Source organism: Candida margitis (genome assembly GCF_024628925.1).
Source record: "Candida margitis strain CBS 14175 chromosome Unknown scaffold44, whole genome shotgun sequence".
Taxonomy (NCBI): domain Eukaryota; kingdom Fungi; phylum Ascomycota; class Pichiomycetes; order Serinales; family Debaryomycetaceae; genus Lodderomyces; species Lodderomyces margitis.
Window position 1 is genome coordinate 21,727 of NW_026261756.1, and position 19,134 is coordinate 40,860.

The window sequence follows — 19,134 nt, forward strand, 5'->3', positions numbered from 1 at the left end:
TATATATATATATATATGTATATAAATATACTCTTTAATCATCGAAATTGTTGAATCCAGGATTACAAGTTCTAACAACACCGTCTTTCTCAGAAAGCTTGTTCAAGGTTTCAAAATCTTCCTTACTCAAAGTGAATGTCTTGATGTTTGAGATGATTCTTGAATCAGTAACCGACTTTGGCAAAACGACAGTGTCCCTTTGCACTGTCCATGAGACCAAAACTTGAGCTGGTTCAACACCATTCTTTTCAGCAATGTCGGTGATTGCCTTGTTCTTAAATAATGGGGATTCACTTGAACCCAATGGCGAATAAGCTTCCAAAACAATATTCTTTGCCTTCAAGTAGTCGTACAATTCTGGTTGAGTCAACAATGGGTGAGCTTCAACTTGGTTGGCAGCAGGCACAACGTCCACACCATCAGCATTCAAAAGCTTTTCCAATTTCTTTACAGTAAAGTTGGAAACACCAATTGCTTTGACCTTTTTACCTTCTTTGTAGATCTTTTGCAAAGTCTTCCAAGTGTCAACAAAGTCGTGGTCTGAGTATGGTTTATCAGTTTCTGGGTCAGTGGAAACGGGCCAGTGGATCAAGTACAAATCGACGTAATCAAGACCCAATTTCTTCAACGATTCATCCAAAGCTGCTTCAACATCCTTGTGCTTCTTGTTCCACAACTTGGTGGTGACAAACAATTCGCTTCTTGGGATTCCAGCTGCAGCAATTCCTCTTCCTACTTCTTCTTCATTTCCGTAGATAGCAGCAGTGTCGATGTGTCTGTAGCCATTCTTCAAGGCGGTCAAGACAGAGTTGTAGGCAGCATCTTTTTCGCTAGCACGCCACGTGCCCAAACCAACGGCTGGGATCTTGGCGCCTGTGTTTAAAGTGAATTCGGCAGTATTAACTTTCAATTGAGCTGACATTGTGTGCAATTGTTTCTTCAATGGCAAGTTCGATAATGGTGAGAAGTGTTTGGGTTCAATGGCAAGGGAAAATTGAGCGACTATTTATATTAGTTTTAGTATTATTGCTAAACTGGTCTTTTGGTCGTCTGCTTATTGTGACAAATTTGACAGACAAAAAAAGAAACGTCGAGAAAAGTAAAAGTCTGACGCCACACAAATCGGAAAGATATAAGAAGTGTATGAGTCGGTGGTACTCCGAGTGGCATACGACGCACAGAAAAATTACCATAAAGGGTTTGTTTTAAAACTTTTGTACACAACATATGACATCATAGCGCCTTGGAAATATATACCTATTGTTATTATGACTAATCACACAGCAACATCGACGGAAGACCGTAGCAGTTGTGATACAATAGATGTTTGGGATTACGGCTGAGTAGTTCATATATTCAGATGTGATTGTCAAAAGAGAATATACACGAATCATACATTATATACAAGTCCCATACATAGCACAAACCTCTATTCTAGGAGTTCAGTAAGAGGACAATTGACTCTGGTATTGAAGACTTCTCTCTCTTCCCCTCCCTGCACACTCCCCCCACGGAAACTCTTTTTGAGCCTCAATCATTCCTAGTGTCGTGTGAATGTCGCAAAATGAAATATTTGGATGGAAGAAAAAATAAAAAAAAAATACATAAAAAAATTGAAATTCCAACAATCGAGTCAAATTCAAGGAGCTCTAGAATGGAATCAGTTCTTAATACAACCTTAGGTGCACGTTTGAGTGCCTACTTGGTTACTGCGGATGATTTCAAAAGACAAAGGACTAGAGTCAACAAAAGAATCCTTAAACTACGTCGTGATTTAAACTTGGTTACGAAAGATACCAAAAACTACAGTGCAAAGGAACAAACATCGAAGATTACCCCTCAACAGTATGACGAAAACAAGGAATATGGATTGATTGAGCTACTTCTAGCTGAGAGAGATATGCTCTATGCTAGCGAGATCAAAGCCAAATTGGATATAAATAGCGAAACGTCGTCATCATACACTACTTTGTTGAAAACAAAGACAAAGAGAGCATTGTTCCACGTTGATAACTTGATAAAATTAACCACTGGCGAGTCGAATGACAAAATTCGTATCGAGGTTTACATATACGCGGCATTGGTGGCTGGTCAATTGTCAATAACTAGGAAGCAGTGGCTGAAAGCATTGAATGCCTTTTCAATAGCAAAATGCAGTTTGGACTACTTAAATGCACAAGACAGCGATAAGGAGTCTTTCAACAAGACATTGTGTAATGAACTACTTGAAAATACAGTTGATCCTTCGTTGAACTTGGCAGCTTCGCAGTTGGACAACTTGCCGTCAACTGATTTAAAGACTTTGTCGAGGAAATATTGCCATGAAAATGCGTTCCCCGAAATTTCGCCTGTTCTCAACTTGATTGATTCACAATTCACCAAAGATATTTCTTCCTCGGTAAAGTTGCAGAAAGAAGTTGATTGGAGAGGCCATGTTGCCACTATTTACAATGACGAACTCGCATTCAAGATCCAAGAGTTGACAAGTAATAAAGAATGGTTGCAATACAACGACGCTAACCAGTTTGACGATGTAATTGCGTCTTGGATCAGCATATTAGAATTGCATAAAGAGGATACTCAGAAGAACCAAGATGATGATGATATGGAAAAAGTTCAAGATAGGGCAATTTTATTAACCTATATAAACTATAATTTGCTATTTACAAAACTCAAGAGAGACTTGCTATTGGTAGGACAATTAGTAGCTCAAAAAAATGTCGAGAATAGCAAGGACATCGTTAGAATCTATCTGGGCATTATCAGTATTGTCGACGAGTTGAAAGAGCTCCCTGGTGTTTACAACGACGAAGACTTGCATTATTCGTTAGAGCATTTGGAGGGATTCTTCCAAGGTCAAAAGAATGTTGTTATTGCAGAATCATATCAATTCAACAACAAATTTGCCGAGAGTTTAAAAATTTACAACTTTGTCAACCAGCAATTGCCAGCTTCCCATGACTATTATAAAGTTCAATTTCCATTCGATGTTAGTACCAACTCAGAAGTTGCTCTTTTTAAGGCACATTTGGAAAAGAAGGTTTTGCAAGCACAGGTTAGTGCGCAGTTTGAACAAGGCAAAAGAGCAGCTTGTTCGAAATATACTATTGAAGATATGAAGAAATTTCCTAATGGTTTAAGCGTAATTAATCTTGATAAGATTGAACCAGTAATGTGTAAACCGGTTTTGTTTGATCTTGCATTTAATTACATTTCGATTGGTGCTGAATCGGCACAACCTGTTCAAGCACCACCTTCGAGTAGTGAAGCCAACACTGAAGACACAAAGAAGCGTGGATTCTTCGGCATGTTTGGCGGACGTAATTAGTAACTGTTGTATATATATATATATGTAACCAATGGAAATAATAAGTAGTTTTGATGACTTGTCAGAATTCGCTCTGAACCGCGTTGCAGCTGAGCTGAGAAAACGTTAGTTCAAAAAATTTCCAAAACCGAATCAAAGTCAACACTTTCGTTTCTCACAACACTTATGAAGAAGGAGGGCCTGGCATTGTCATTAGCGATATGTGTTTTCGGACTCTATAGCACATTCCTCACTTGGTCCATCTTGCAAGAGCGTATCAATACTACACCATACGGTAATAATGAATATTTCCGAGCACCACTAATTATAAATATTGTTCAAGCATTACTTGCCTCGATAGTGGGATTGATATACACGACAGTCACCTCAAAATCCTCACCATTTGATGTGTTTACGCAAAATGGGAACCAGGGATGGCAAGTATTTAAGTCACTAATTTTAATATCAATTTGTTCAAGTATTGCATCTCCGGTAGGGTATAAATCGTTGGCCCATTTGGATTATTTGGCATATTTATTGGCCAAATCATGCAAGTTAATACCAGTAATGTTAGTGCATTTCACATTATACAAGACTAGGTTCCCGTTATTTAAATACGTTGTTGCACTGTTGGTGACTTTAGGAGTGACTATTTTCACCTTGGCCCATTCAAAGGGAAGCAAAAAGGTCAATGATGGAAATACGGCACTAGGACTAGCTTACTTGATAGGAAGTATGTTGCTTGATGGATTGACTAACTCTACACAAGACCAGTTGTTTAAGATTCCGTTGAAGAAGAAGTTTACTGGGGCCAAATTGATGTGTGTTTTGAACTTGTTTATATTTATCCTAACCACAGCATACGTTGTGCTATTTCAAAAATCAGAGATTAGTACCACCTACCAATTCATTCATCAATACCCCGAATTGTTATACGACATTATTGTATTTGCCGGTTGCGGTGCCATTGGACAAGTGTTTATATTCATTATTTTAGAGCATTTTGACTCAATTGTATTAATCACTGCAACGGTGACGAGAAAGATGTTGAGTATGATCCTAAGCGTTTTCTTGTTTGGCCATCATTTGAATATAAGCCAATGGATTGGTGTCGTGTTGGTCTTTGGTGGGATTGGATTTGAGGCTTTTACCAAGTTTCAACAAAAGAGGAAACCTAAAATTGATTAAATGTGGACTCTTTGACAATTGATTCTTGTTATATCACCCATGATTTATGGTTTATCTATAGATTTGTTTACTAAAAACATTTTAACTAAAACTTAGCCCCACTATCTTTAACCGAAACTGCCTACCTTCAGATAGAACAATTGAAACCCAAACTGAAGAGTCCTCTTTTGCGTACTTCTTCCCTATGCATCACTGTATAATTCCATCCAAATATTCCTCAATTTTCTTCTTTATATTCTCCTTCACTTCCGGAGGTACTGATTCCTCTGCTTTCGGCCTAACGTATGCATACAAATCATTCAAGTTTTTCGTCTCCAACTTCTTTTTATCACCACCTTCGTTGAGCCTTTCATTGGCAATCTGCGCCACTTTGTCGTACCATCCACTCTCGTACAATTGTAGTTTGAGTTGTTTATTTATAAGGTCATAGTTTCCTGAGGCAACCAAGTGCTCTTGAATTTTTGATTTAATTTGATCGAGCTCATCTTGTTGAGTCATGTTTGATATAAGGTTGTGTCAACGACGCAGGGGTGAGCTTATACGTGCAAGCTTATAAATGTAAGATTCTATTGTTTCCTATTAGAACAAGAAAATCTTCAATTACCTGGTGGTTTGTTTTCAAATCGAAAACTGTTCAGATTCTATGCGCTTGATCGGGCATTCAATTTGGTTCTGGCGCACATCCGTATTTGTTTCTTTGCGATTCTCTAAAAAGCAAAAAACGAATCACATACAGCTTGTCATATGCTTAGAACTATATTCAAACGAGCAATGTCAACAAAAGCATCCCCATATAAGGCCAAAGTCACCGCAGTTGAACCTTTGCAACAAGGCAAATGGATACAAACCAGGAAAATAGAATATAATGACCCCGACGGGAAACCCAAGCAGTGGGAAATGGCAGTAAGAACAACCAGATCAGACACCACCAATGTCGACGCTGTATCTATCGTCTCAGTCCTTCATCATGAAGACAAAGCTAAAGAATTGGTGTTGGTTAAGCAGTTTCGTCCACCTTGTGAAAAGGTTTTGATTGAAATGCCTGCTGGTTTAGTTGATCCCAAGGAGTCGATAGAAACAACTGCAGTCAGAGAATTGCTTGAGGAGACAGGGTACCATGGCACGTTCCGCAAACAGTCCCTGGCAATGTTCAGCGACCCCGGTTTGACTAATGCGAATATGGTTTTGGCACACGTGGACATTGACTTGAAAAACCCCAAAAATCAGAATCCAGTACCACAATTGGAAGAAAATGAGTTTATCGTGACATTTACATTGCCGTTGGATAACTTGTTGGAAGAAATAGAAAAGGTTTGCCAAAAGGAAGGCTGCTCTGTTGATGCGAGGTTGTATCATTTTGCCAAAGGTATAGAATTGGCAAAGAGTTTAGGGTTATAATTGGAGGGTTTGGTACAGTTAGAGCATATCAGGTTAACAAAGCTCTAAGAGCTTTTACTTCTTCTTCTTCTACATATGTAGTATTTCTGTTCTCTCAATTTCTAATATATTGGTTTAGTTCCAAAAGTGGGGAGGCGAGAAATATATTTTTGTTTTACTCAACAGAAACCTCTATCCTCCCCTCCCTTCCCCCAGATTTCATACACCTGAGAGTAATACCCAACAGCATGACCAGCACTGACACCTTCAAAACCGCAGAAGTATCTGAATCGTGTTGTTTCTGTCTAGGAACCGATACGGATATCCCTTCGTTTGGTACAATTCAAGATGCGCAAGATATGTTGAAGCCGTGCTCCACCTGCTCCTTAGTTTGCCATAGAAAATGCTTGCTAGATTGGTTCAACACCATTTCGCCTGATAAATTACGCGTTATACATGCCAATGCAGCAAGTGCAAACATGTCGTTAATAAGAAGGATGAATCAAGAACACGCAGGTGATATGGGTATTGGACAGGGAGCAATTGCAAATAGAACAATCAGAATTGATTTGACGGCACTGGCGCTTGAAAGCTGGTTCAACAACATAACCACAAACTTTGCCGCTAATGATGAAAGTACTGATGGGGATGAAAATGGTGGATTAGTCGAAGATAACGATGAACAAGATTTACTTCATGAACATGTGATTGAACGCACCAGCAGCCATGGCGAAGACTCGTTCACCAACAGCAGTAGAGACATTGTGTACATACTAGCCCCATGCCCACAATGTAAGAAATGGATTATGTTCTCCATGAAGAGATCGCTATTACTTACAATCCACTCAACCCTAAAATCGGCCGTCACAAGGGTGATCAAATACGGTACTATCTTCCTTGGAGTTACGTCCGCGCTTACTGGCGTGGTATCAATGGGGTACATTGGATTAACAAGCGTGGGACTAAAAATGATGGATAATATTATCCCAGCGCCGTTGTTGGTGAGAATGTTGACACGAAAATCGTTGCTCAAGTCACAAAGCACGTATTCGTCTTTGTCAAAAATACTATTTGGTAATTCATCTGCATATGCAGTTGACAATTTGGAGCAAGCATTGGTTCAAGGGCTAATTGATCCATTAAAGTTCTCGCGCATACCAGTTTTGCCGCTAGTCATGTACAGGGCAAGATCGTCGTCTATTTTTAGGTTGATTTTTGGTCGTCGTGATGAAGAGTACCCCAGTGCATTAATCACCGAGTTTATGATTAGTGCCTACATCTCATCAATTGGTGATCACTCATTAGTGCGTGCCATATACAGAAATGTCAAATCCGACATTATTAACGGACTCCAACATGGATTCAATTTCAAGACGAATCCATTGAGAAACATTGATTTTCTCTCTACAAACAATATCATATCAATTTTGGTACCTTTGCGTTGGATTTATGATCTACTTTATCGCCTTTCTTTCAACCGTGCCTATTTCAACCTCACTATGCAATCACGACCACGAGCAATCGCAAATAGTCTAAGTGAAGCTGAAATCGATGAATTGGAAGCTTTGAATAGTCAATTGAATGATTTCACCACCAAGCATCGAAAAGTGTATCAACAAATTGATAAACAAATTGATGCAAAATCATCATTAAACATCCCCGTCATTTCATCGTGGCTCAAATTTGCTTACAAACAAATAATCTACTTGCATGCGTTGCGCAAATCGTGGCTTCAACACTTCAGGTTGAAGTTGATTTCGAATGTGAAATTCACATGGGCCTGTCTTCGGTACGATTACTCTACACCATTGGCCAGTAATGGGGCCATTATCAAATCATTAACCACGATTTTCTGGCCATACGTTGCCTCCAAGGTAGCTTTACTCGTTGTTCCCTTGCTTAACAAAAACTTTACTGCCTATGACAAGCTACACATTGATAAAAAGTTGCTTGTTGCCAACATTGTCGGGTTAGTCATTGTTGCTATTGGTAAGGAACTTCCGCTGCTTTATATGACAAGCAAAAAAGTTCAACAAATGTCACACATTGAACTGATTAGGTCACAAGATCGAGCATTTTTTAAAAGTTTGGCAGCGAGTATCTTGCAAGAAGGTCAGAACGACAGTGATGATAGTGTGGCGATAGTGGAAGAAAGTGACGGCTTGATTGATAACCTCACTACCTTACCAGGTAACTTCCCCCAGTAAATGCGTGTGTATGTCACTTACAACTAACTTTAAAATAATACATATCTTTAATTTATACAAAATTGCAAGAAAATACAAAAAATAGTCAAAATTGATACTAAAAATGAGTAAATACGTCTCGAAATCATCCTTCTTTCTTCTATTCATCGTCATAATTCTCGTCCTCCTCTACCTGTCTCATTGGAGGCTCGACATCTTCCTCTTTCTGTGCGTCAGCAGCAGCCGCAGTTTTAACATCTTCATCTTCATCCCCAGCCTTACCCCCTGTAACTTCTGTATCTTCCTTCTTAGAAGTGTCGACAACCGGCTCAGCAGGTTGAGATTCCCCCTTCTTTTCTTCACCATCCTCCACCTTTTTTCCTTCATCATTGCCTTCTGATTTCTTTAATTCCCCTTCATGTTTTTCTTCCTTGGCTGATGTCTCACCGGCATGATGATGATCTTGTTCAACTGGTTTACCATCGCCATCGCGATCATTTTTATCTTTAGTACCAGCGGGTATAGCTCCAGATACTACATCATCGGGGTCATTTGGGTTTTCATCACCACCCTGTTTCTCCTCCTCTTTCCCAGTCACATTGCTTGAAAATCGAGGTACTGCTTGAACTTCAGCAGGTACTGGTGGTACACTAGCAGAGGCAGGGGTTCCAGGATTTGGTTGTTGGACTGAAGCATTAGGGACTTCGGTGCTTGAATGGGAAGACACTACCTTGACCTCTTCTTGTATAGGTTTCGGTGGCTCTTCATTCTTGTTGTCTTGCTTTGATTCGGTATTGGCAGATGCTTTTGGATCTGATACATTCTGCTTTTTTACTGCCTTTTCGGAATCATCCTTATCGTCCAAGTCGTGCTTCCCGTTATTCTGCATAGTGGGAGAGCCTGTTTGACTCTTGCCTGGAGAGGCAACTGCTTCTGCCGATGGAGTCGGAACAGAGGCCAGTCCAGTTGGTGCTGGTTGCGATTCTGGTTTGCTTTCTGCCACTTCCGGTTCAGTTTTCAGTTGCACTGCTTCTTTTGATGCTTCCGGAGTTGGCTCCTTTTCCTTCAGAGCTGCAACCATCACAGCTGGTTTTTCTGAACGTGGAGTTGGTACGGGAGTCTCTTGTTGCACTTGTGGTGCAGAAACTTCAGGTTTGGCAACTTGAGGAGAGCTTGTATGCTTGGACTCTTTCTTCAGATCTTCAGCACTTAACGAAGCACTACTAGCTTTTGGTGTTCTCTTTGCTTCCTTTGGCTTGGATTCGGTAGGTAACTTTGCGTCAATGTTTGCAACACTGGACGGACTGGAGTTGTTTAAAGCAGGCAAGGCAGGACTTGGTTGCGACAGCTCGTTGTGGCTAACTTGAATTGGCGGTGGTGGTTGGTGTGGCGGTTGGTTCCCAAACTGAGATGGAGCTTGTTGTTGAGATATTGCTATCTGCTGATGTGGTGGTTGCTGTTGATGGTTCGGATTCGAACTTTGATACTGAGAAAGACCGGCTGCAGTTCCTGGTTGCCCTTGCTGGTACGGAGGCAACTGTTGGTGAGGTGGAGGAGCTGGCAATTGGGATCCTGGTTGATTTGCCGCCAATTGTGGAGGGGCTGGACCGCCATTGTTCTGTTGTGGTGGATTTTGTGGGGAGAACTGATGATGTTGTTGTTGCTGCTGCGGTTGTTGCTGCTGCGGTTGTTGTTGTGGTGGCGGTGGTGGTTGGTGGAGCTGCTGCTGCGGTTGTTGATGTCCAAAAGGCTGTCCTGGAGCTGGACCACCTTGCAATTGCTGGCCTTGTTGTGCTGGCTGTGCTCCTTGGTCTGATTGTTGGCTACTTTCCAAAACCATGCCTTGAGGCAATCTTGGTTGTTGAATAGATGGGGGTGGTTGAGGAGCATGAGTGTTACCTTCTTGTTGATACTTGATTAATTGGTCTAATCTTGCCTTTATATGAGGATTTCCGGGGTCTAATCTCTCTGCTTGTCTATACGCATCTAATGCATCACTAATTTGATTATTGCATGTTTCATACAAAGTACCCAAATCATACCAAACTTCACTGATATAAGGATTCAACCTTATGGCTCTGGTATAGGCATCCAACGCATCACGATATTGACTGATTTGGTAGTATAAAACACCAATAGAGCACCAAAAGGTTGGATTTCTTGAGTCACGATTAACAGCTTGTTGGAAAGCTTCATATGCTGCATTGAAATCACCTCTTATCATGTGAACTCTTCCTAAGTAATACCAAGAGTGGGCATCACTAGGATCGATTTCCAATGATTGAGTCAAATATTTCAATGCAATATTCAAGTCCTGTTGGAAAGGTTCATGGTGATGGGACCCGTTGCTTTGCCCTGGAGTAGGTGGATTCAGCTCAGCTTGTGAGTAAAGACAACCCAACTGTTGCAATACTTTGGCATGTTGTGGATTAACTTGTAGCACTTTTTCGTAAGCTTCTTTAGCCCCATTCCAATCCTTTTGTTGTTCCAATACAGATCCAATTTGAAACCAAACATCAGGTTGGGTCAATGGTGGTGGTGGATTATTCAAAATGTATTGGAAACATTCCAATGCCGGTTGTAACTTACCCTGGTGTTTGTAGATAATACCCAACCGGAAATAAATTTCGGTGGCTTTTTCGAAATTTGGATCCAATTCCAACACACGAACAAACGCCTCTTCGGCATACTCCAATGAGCCGTATCGGTCATAAAGGATACCAATACCATGCCATAATTTCGGTACATTGGGGTTTTCCAAGTAATACAATGCACGTTGATAAGCAGCATATGCTCTTTGCAAATCATCCAACATTAAATAACAATGTCCTAATAATCCCCAAGTTTCACCATTTTCCGGGTTAAAATTAAGGGCTTGTTCATACAACTCTGCTGCTTTAAAAAACACATCCTTTGAACGGTAAACATTGGCTAGTTTGGTCAATACATCTGGGTTATTTGGAGAGTGTCTCAATGCTGAGTCATAAGCAGACAATGCACGGTCGAAATCTCCCAAACTTTCAGCCAAAGATCCAATTGCTAACCAGGTGGATGCTGTTGTTTCGCTAAGAGCATTGGTGGCGGGGTTTCCTTGAGAAGATTGTTGGGCTTGTTGGGCTTGTTGAGCTTGGGCTTGAGCTTGAGCTTGAGCTTGAGCTTGAGCTTGAGCCTGAGCTTGAGCTTGAGCCTGAGCCTGGGCCTGAGCCTGAGCTGCTGCTGCTGCTGCTTGTTGGTTAGCAGTAGCTTGAGCGGCAGCGACAATCATTCCTGGACCCGTTGCATGGGCTTGTTGCTGATGCTGATATTGGTGTTGTTGTTGTTGTTGTTGTTGCTGTTGCTGTTGCTGTTGCGGTGGTGGCGGTGGCGGTGCAACTGAATTCGACTGTGGATGTACACCTCCATTCAAAGTTGGTGGCTGAGGCTGTTTATTTCCAACAACAATTGAGTGTGATGGATTGTACATGGTAGGCAACTGGCAAAAAAAACAAGGGACAATAATCAATCAATTGAAAATATGGGGGAAAAATCTTTCACAATTAATTAGACCACAAATGAATAGTATACTCTAAATGAAAGTATCAGTATATTAGAATACGTTGAGCAACTGTTGACGTAGAAATCCTCTACCTATTTGGTGGTGTGGGTCTAGGAGGGTTTTTTTTAAAAAAAAAGACAGTGCCCTAAGCGAAAATATCTGAGGCAAAGTTGTCAAACTCTACGCGAATAAAGTTAAAGGGTAGGCTGTAGTAGACAAAAGAATATACTAATGTGTGAGTGTGTCTGTATATGAGTGTATTTGCAGGGACAGTGTACTTGCCTCTCAATAGGTGTTTAATTTCCCTATAATGTTATGTTTTAATGGAATTTTGTCTAATCCAAACTTCTTTTGGTGATATTTTTTTCTTACTTTTCGTTTTCGTTTTCTTTTTCCTTTTTCTCAAAATTTAATTTTCGTTTTTTATTTTTTAAACTTTGCCCTTTTCATTGTTTTGTTTTATTTTGTTTGTTCAGTTTTGTTGATTATTACTTTTAACTTTGTGCTATATAACAATTAGAAAACAATCTTTATTTTATTTTTTATTTTATTTTTTATTTTATTTTTTATTTTATTTTTTATTCTATTTTTTCTTTTGTCAAATTTAATTTCGTTTACGACTTTCAACCATATCAAAACTCATCAGTATAATATACACACAAACATACAGACACTAACCACATAAAAAGAGTAGAAACAATTATTTGTAGAGAGATTGTCTGCATGTATCTAGAATACATCGTCAAGAAAGAACCACTCCCCACCCAATTCACACCTTTTTTTATCACTTGAAAAAAAAAAGCCTCACATTCTGACACTTTTGTTCACTAAACCTTTTACCATCCATAGTCCCACTCTAACACACTCATGTAACCAGTTCTCTTTTTTTTTTTAACAAGACCACTTTAAAAACTGATAAACCACGGACACCTCACCTCTCCACACTACTTAAACCTGTAATTATATTTTTATTTACCAAACTCCCACGGTGAATCTGGGTTGGGTTGGGGGTGGAATGTATATTGTGTGTCTTGTCTAATGTCACATGTATTTATTACGTAATACCTGATAAATAGCAGTACCATTGTATTATATAATACAATAATCAATTGTCAAACCGTTTTTCATTTTGATGAAACTGCGGGTGTAAAAGGAAAGAAAAAGTGAATCGTGTCTATTTTTATTTTTTTGTTATGGACAATTGTATTGGCCAATGACACACTAATATTTTTACACCCCCAGTCAATGAATTCTTTTAGTTTTCCCCTTAAAAGATAGGATATATATATACTGAGAGAAAAAAGAAAAGGAAGAGAATTAAGAGAAGAAAGGACTGCCTTCTCTGCCCTCTGTGTTGTATTTTCAGTGGTGTTAAAATAACAAGTCCTGGACTCTGTTTCATTCCTGATGTTGAACTTTTTACACCCCTCTCCTTTACTCACAAAAGACCAAAAAAGAAATTAACATGAAAGAACAGTCTAAAAAACATATCACAAAAGAAAACTCGGGAGAGTGAGAGAAAGGGTGTGTAATGTTTCGGTTTTACACCCCCTATTTCTGTACGCCTAATCTTATTTTTACTCTTTCTCTTACTACGGCTCAGATTCAGTCTCCGCTTTCTCCTCGGAGTTTAAGGCAAAAAACACCACAACACATCAGTTGGTCACGACGTTTGTCGTGTTTGGTTTACACAGCCGGATACTTCTTTGTAGTAACTACTCTACAAAATTAAATGGTGGTATCATTCATGAACATCGTCAGATTGTATGTTGTACTAAAGCAAAGGCTGACATTACTACGTGATTACCATACATTCATAGTCTTCGTATATACACCGTTACACCCCGTGTCTCTATAGATGCAGTTTCTTACTCTTTTGTCCCCGGAAAGAACTATTGAATCCCAACAAACTATTCAAATCCTTAGACCACTGGTTTTGATTAGTGGCAACACACCAAATTCCATTCTTATCATTGTACTCAATTCCATCACCATCACCGTCCCCATTATTCACAGTTGTTGTTGCTTTTCCATTGTTTCGTTTCTGTTTCTTAATCTTGTCATTTGCAACCACCACTGTTTCTGAAGTGATGTGCAATTCATCTCCCGGATGAAGGTCTTGTTGACTAATTCCATCCACCGTTAACTCAATAAATGAACTACGATTATTCTCTGATAACCGCACCATTATATCGGATGTGCATGGTAAGATTAGTGGACGGAATGAAAGCGATCGAGGACAAATTGGCGTAAGCAAAATACATGCCACTGCTGGATGAGTTATTGATCCGCCAGCAGATAACGAATACGCAGTTGAACCAGTAGGGGTGGAAAAGATTAGTCCATCGGCATAAGTGGTGGTGAAGAATTCATTATCAATATAGATATCCAATGATGTTAGATTTGGTGAGCTTCCACGATGGATTGTGATGTCGTTCATTGCATGTATCATCTCTTGCTTTTCTACTACTTTTTCCACCTCTTTTGCTTCATCATCCTTCTCCTTGGTATCACTGTCTTTGATTTCAACGTATCGTCTCTTTTTATTCCTCACCAATGCCACTTCAACTTCTTCTTTCTCAGCCCTTTTGCACGTCCTGACATCAGCATTTCTAACCACATGGCACTCCAATCTATTCCGATGCAACGCTTGTGCCCTATTTTCATACACCAACGCAAAACACAGCATACAGTTTCTAAAATCAAAGGGTAATAAAAACCCCAATGTGCCCATGGCAAACGACAACACTGGCGGAACTTGGACATTGGAAAATAATGAAACACCACGTAGAATCGTTCCATCACCCCCAAGCGTAATTATCAAATCAGTCTTGCTGATAATCTCTTTTGTACTTCCCGTGTACACAATGTGTTTTTGCGCCGATGAGCCCAATTGCTTATCAACGGTTGTTGTTTCATTCATCAACTCATCAGCAACATTCTCATCGACAATTACATTGACACAGGGGTATTGTTCATGTAAATGGTCAATTAGCTCAACCATGGCATCTCGAACAGTAGGCTCCCATGGCTTCTTGACAAGAAACACATTCGAAAGTGGACTTTCATTCCAAACAATATTGTATAATCGATTATGGGGCGATTTGATATATTCAGGAAATCGAGCTGCTGGTAGATCGCGACATAACTTGACCTCAAGTTTAGATTGACCCGGTCGCATTAGAATCAGTTGAGATGTGAAATGTCTTTGTAATAGTCTACTATGGTGGTGGTTGTTGCACGGGAGGGATATCCTAGATGACCTGAACACGCTACTATATAGTTTAAGTTGTGATAAACTTGGCAATCTAAAGCTGCCGATAATCATTCGATATAAATAATAAATAATAATTGAAAATAATGCCCGATCGGAATGTAACGTCGTATTGTTTTAAAATGATTTATCGGATATATTCTCCCGATATTCTTCTATTGTAAAGCAATTGACTGTTAAATCTCGTCACCTTTTTATCTGTGTAGTAATGAAACGCCGCTCCGGATCTCTCAAAATTATTTTTATTTTTACTTTTATTTTTCTTTTTCTTTTTCAGCAATTGTGGAGTGATTGTCACTACACAAGCCGACTAAAGTTCTAAAATCGGTTATAATACATAGTTCTAACTACACTTACTCATTTTTCAATGCAGCTTCATTCATCTGCTCAATCTCCTTCAACTCTTCCTCTGTCAACATCGAAACATCTGCCGTCTCGTCCTTTGTCTTGTCTTCTTCAATGGTATTGTTTTGCGAGTCATCACCATCATCCATCTTTATGTCCTCCTGTTCATCAACTTTGTCTTTAATATCTTTACCATTACTCTCCTTGGCATGACCATTCTCCTCTATATTCTTTTCTCCAACATCTTTATCATCTTCATCATAAAAATCATTTTCCGGCTGTATTTGAGCATCTCGACTCATCTCTGATCCACCTTTGGTGTCAATGGCCTCGGCATTATCTTCTTCAACGTCTCCCAAGTCTTCTGGATCGTTAGGTACGTCATTCATTTGTACTGATGGTGCATGTTTGGTGTTTTCCAAATTGGCAACAATGCTCGTCATGATTTTGTCTAAAAATTCGGGCGAATTCTGATTATACATGTTTGACGGGCGTACTTCCAACGTATAGTTTGGTGCATAGTACTCATAATACTCATTGTATGGCAACTCTGCTGGTAATTTGACATTATTCAATAACCCCGATTCATAAGCCCAGGTTCTAGCCACATTTCTCATGGTGTATCCACCACCACCCACCACCATCAATGGAATATTAAGTGACTTGACAAAATTGATACAGTTGGCATGTCCTTCCATTGACAAATTGAAGCACCCCAATCTATCACCACTTAAAGAATCACCACCACATTGTAGCACAATAGCTGATGGTTGGTACCATTCAACAATCTTGCTAATTACGGGCTCAAAAATGGACTTGTACGTGGCATCATCAATACCGTCTCTCAAGGGAACATTAACACTATGGTATTTCCCCTTGCCAACACCGATATCTCTCAATTCACCAGTTCCGGGGAAAAACTCACCATACTTGTGGAAGGAACAGGTCATGACTCTATCAGTGGTGTAAAAGGCCTCTTCAACACCATCACCATGATGAACATCAATGTCGATATACAACACTCTAGGATGATATCTTAACAACTCAATAATACCCAACACGATATCATTCAAATAGCAAAACCCTGATGCTTCTGATTTCTTTGCATGATGCAATCCACCAGCATAATTAATGGCAATATCACATTTGCCTCGGTTCAATCTTGCTGCACCTTCCATCGACCCACCACCACTAATCCCACAGTACTCAAACAATCCATCAAATACAGGACAGTCATCACCAACGTTAAACTTGACACTTTCTTTACTAAACATATCCAAATTATCAGGCGATACTCGACTTATGAAGTCGATATACTCATCCGTGTGGAACTGACACATCTCTTGCTTAGTAGCTGGTTTTGCCCGGTAAATCTCCATCTTTTTGTAAAGTCCATAGTTCATTATAAGCGAGTGCGCCATTCTTATACGATGGGGCTTCATTGGATGTCCTGCTCCATAGGCATAGTTCCCTATATCTGCATCATAAAAATAAGCTATTCTTTTCTTTTGGTTGGGGTCAACCTTAAGCTCGTCAAAGGGGAGCTGAGTATACATTATCAGACTAGTGAAATTATGAATGGTCTCGTGTGTCCGTGGTGAACTCGTGGAACTTTTTTGTTTATGATATTTTGCCCGATTTTCCAAGTTTTCTTTTTTCTTTTTTTGCTTTCACCAAAAGACGCACACGCACAGCTACCCTACCACATTCGGTAAAAATAATGCATTTACAATCTATACCTCTACATAACTTTCTCTTTCTCTTCTTACTCTATCTTTGAAGTTCAGTAGTTGCTCGTTCAACTGGTTCTGCAACTCAGCATTATTGCACCATTTCTTATAAACTTCTTCGTTGACCTTGAAGTTGATTCCATTTTTGAATCCGGAATCGGCAACTTTTTTAGTCACCGATACAGGTAGAAGCCAGGACATCCATCCGTCTCCAAACACTTCTTTGAAATTCTGTCTTTTTCCAAGATCAAAGATATTGGAGAGCTTCTTTTGTTTCCCATTGGCATCAAACTCGTAATTGTATCGATCAACACCACGATAGTTCCACCTCTGTTCTTGAAACTCGATTGTAGTTGTATTCTTGCTAACCATGTATAGTGAAAAGAGTGAAAACAAACTCAATGAAAACCCAAAAGTCAACGACAACACACATACAAGTATTAAGTTGATGGAAATGTAGCCTTCTTGGTACTTATCTGTGGCAAATATATCGTACAAGATCCTAAAGGTAACTCCAAACAAGACCCAACAGTATAAAGACGAATAACACAAGAATTGAACAAAAAACTTGTAGTTAAAGTATCCAATACAAATCGAAAACCAGGGACAATAATGGTCCATTTTCAAAATGCACTTCCCTGACTTTGAGCAATGATGCGTCCGATCGGGCTTCCAGCAATTACATTTGCTGCAATAGCGGAACCCTTGGTTCCCACCTAGCTTCAACGTATGTACAGTCATAAATTCTGGTGGTTCTTGGTCGGGCTGTGGACCTGAACGGGCGGAGTCATCAAACGGATTGTCAGAAAAGTTGCGAATCTTCAATTGTGGGTAATCCAAAGGCGAGCCAGGCCCCGTATGTATTGTTTTGAAATATGCAACCATGCTGAGAAGGTATAGTAGGATGAGCATGGCAGATTGTATGTACAATGCAGTGTGTGATTCGGTATATTTAGGTGCTATGAGAAACATAACCAACAACGACCATGTTATTATCCCTGAAAAGAAAAGCTTGGGGAAAAGCGATGCAAAGATGCAGCAACATTGCTCGCACGATAGGAGGAGTGTGCTTCGTTTGAGCATTCTCATTGGTGATGCCGTGGCTGTATTCAGCATTACACACGTCTTGCAAGAAATTCCTCCGTAACAAACTTTTGCTCGTACCTTCGTATGTCGTACAATTACATGTTCGGACATCGACACTGCTGTTTCTAAGTTTTATATTTTTCTGTCCAATCAACAAATTTTGAATTTTGCTTAACAAACAGAATGATACACTGGAGTTAAATTTTTTTTTTCTTTTCTTCCTGTTTATAAAACACTTCTTGAGGACACTTCAACAAAACTAACTGGATACCAGTATTTGCCATCATTTATAGAAGTCGTCGATAATCCTAGCCACCTTATTGGAACATAATACTACGACAATATCAACCTTTTTTTGCCACATATTCTAATCCTTATTAATTCAAAGTTATTATTGCATATCCAATCAAAAACAAAGTCCAATGTTTTCGTTAAATAAAACTACTATACTCAGACAAGTAGGTCAAATAAGGCCGATCACGTCATCGTTAGCACCATCCATAACTCAACTTCCAGTATCTCAAACCATATCTAAACGTCATGTTTCATCAAAAGAATTAACTCCAAAGCAATTACCCACTGATTTCCCATTAATGTCAGAAAAGACTGCTTCGAGCCCTATAGATTATGCATTAACTTCATTAGATGCTATAGCAAACTGGGCTAGAAAGTCGTCGTTCTGGCCAGTTACATTTGGATTGGCATGTTGTGCGGTAGAGATGATGCATGTTTCAGCACCAAGATACGATCAAGATAGATTGGGTATTATTTTCAGAGCTTCACCACGTCAATCGGATATTATGATTGTTGCTGGTACTTTGACCAACAAGATGGCGCCAGCATTGAGACAAGTTTACGATCAAATGCCCGATCCAAAATGGGTTATTTCTATGGGTTCATGTGCTAATGGTGGAGGATACTACCATTACTCATACTCAGTTGTGAGAGGTTGTGATAGAGTTGTTCCAGTTGATATATACGTACCAGGGTGTCCACCAACAGCAGAAGCTTTGATGTATGGTGTTTTCCAATTGCAAAAGAAGATGATGAAGACGAGAATTACCAGATTATGGTACAGGAGCTGAGTGTGTGTGTGTGTGTGTGTA

General features: G+C 39.6%; 11 protein-coding genes across 11 annotated transcripts; 5 read left to right on the forward strand and 6 right to left on the reverse strand. All coding sequences in view use genetic code 12, as the record gives it.

Annotated features, from left to right (window-relative positions):
* Positions 1 to 34: 34 nt before the first annotated feature.
* On the reverse strand, positions 35 to 1,227 carry CANMA_001065 (GCY1; the record flags this gene model as incomplete). The annotated part of the gene is made up of 2 exons (XM_051812996.1): positions 35 to 1,002; positions 1,173 to 1,227. The coding sequence occupies 2 exons, from the start codon at positions 1,225 to 1,227 to the stop codon at positions 35 to 37; spliced, it is 1,023 nt and encodes a 340-aa protein (XP_051673292.1).
* Positions 1,228 to 1,654: 427 nt separating this feature from the next.
* On the forward strand, positions 1,655 to 3,328 carry CANMA_001066 (signal recognition particle subunit; the record flags this gene model as incomplete). The annotated part of the gene is made up of 1 exon (XM_051812997.1): positions 1,655 to 3,328. One exon carries the CDS (start codon positions 1,655 to 1,657, stop codon positions 3,326 to 3,328), a length of 1,674 nt encoding a protein of 557 aa, XP_051673293.1.
* Positions 3,329 to 3,493: 165 nt separating this feature from the next.
* Positions 3,494 to 4,495, forward strand: HUT1 (Hut1p; the record flags this gene model as incomplete). Its single annotated transcript, XM_051812998.1, has 1 exon — positions 3,494 to 4,495. One exon carries the CDS (start codon positions 3,494 to 3,496, stop codon positions 4,493 to 4,495), a length of 1,002 nt encoding a protein of 333 aa, XP_051673294.1.
* Positions 4,496 to 4,684: 189 nt separating this feature from the next.
* Positions 4,685 to 4,993, reverse strand: CANMA_001068 (uncharacterized protein; the record flags this gene model as incomplete). The annotated part of the gene is made up of 1 exon (XM_051812999.1): positions 4,685 to 4,993. One exon carries the CDS (start codon positions 4,991 to 4,993, stop codon positions 4,685 to 4,687), a length of 309 nt encoding a protein of 102 aa, XP_051673295.1.
* Positions 4,994 to 5,239: 246 nt separating this feature from the next.
* YSA1 (ADP-ribose diphosphatase) lies at positions 5,240 to 5,893 on the forward strand (the record flags this gene model as incomplete). Its single annotated transcript, XM_051813000.1, has 1 exon — positions 5,240 to 5,893. The coding sequence occupies one exon, from the start codon at positions 5,240 to 5,242 to the stop codon at positions 5,891 to 5,893; it is 654 nt and encodes a 217-aa protein (XP_051673296.1).
* A 227-nt stretch (positions 5,894 to 6,120) lies between these two features.
* On the forward strand, positions 6,121 to 8,079 carry CANMA_001070 (uncharacterized protein; the record flags this gene model as incomplete). The annotated part of the gene is made up of 1 exon (XM_051813002.1): positions 6,121 to 8,079. One exon carries the CDS (start codon positions 6,121 to 6,123, stop codon positions 8,077 to 8,079), a length of 1,959 nt encoding a protein of 652 aa, XP_051673297.1.
* A 139-nt stretch (positions 8,080 to 8,218) lies between these two features.
* On the reverse strand, positions 8,219 to 11,521 carry SSN6 (transcription regulator; the record flags this gene model as incomplete). Its single annotated transcript, XM_051813003.1, has 1 exon — positions 8,219 to 11,521. The coding sequence occupies one exon, from the start codon at positions 11,519 to 11,521 to the stop codon at positions 8,219 to 8,221; it is 3,303 nt and encodes a 1,100-aa protein (XP_051673298.1).
* A 1,924-nt stretch (positions 11,522 to 13,445) lies between these two features.
* Positions 13,446 to 14,774, reverse strand: POS5 (NADH kinase; the record flags this gene model as incomplete). Its single annotated transcript, XM_051813004.1, has 1 exon — positions 13,446 to 14,774. The coding sequence occupies one exon, from the start codon at positions 14,772 to 14,774 to the stop codon at positions 13,446 to 13,448; it is 1,329 nt and encodes a 442-aa protein (XP_051673299.1).
* A 446-nt stretch (positions 14,775 to 15,220) lies between these two features.
* RPD31 (histone deacetylase) lies at positions 15,221 to 16,768 on the reverse strand (the record flags this gene model as incomplete). Its single annotated transcript, XM_051813005.1, has 1 exon — positions 15,221 to 16,768. The coding sequence occupies one exon, from the start codon at positions 16,766 to 16,768 to the stop codon at positions 15,221 to 15,223; it is 1,548 nt and encodes a 515-aa protein (XP_051673300.1).
* Positions 16,769 to 16,945: 177 nt separating this feature from the next.
* On the reverse strand, positions 16,946 to 17,827 carry CANMA_001074 (palmitoyltransferase; the record flags this gene model as incomplete). Its single annotated transcript, XM_051813006.1, has 2 exons — positions 16,946 to 17,306; positions 17,670 to 17,827. 2 exons carry the CDS (start codon positions 17,825 to 17,827, stop codon positions 16,946 to 16,948), a joined length of 519 nt encoding a protein of 172 aa, XP_051673301.1.
* A 623-nt stretch (positions 17,828 to 18,450) lies between these two features.
* On the forward strand, positions 18,451 to 19,113 carry FESUR1 (Fesur1p; the record flags this gene model as incomplete). The annotated part of the gene is made up of 1 exon (XM_051813007.1): positions 18,451 to 19,113. One exon carries the CDS (start codon positions 18,451 to 18,453, stop codon positions 19,111 to 19,113), a length of 663 nt encoding a protein of 220 aa, XP_051673302.1.
* Between the last annotated feature and the right edge of the window lie 21 nt (positions 19,114 to 19,134).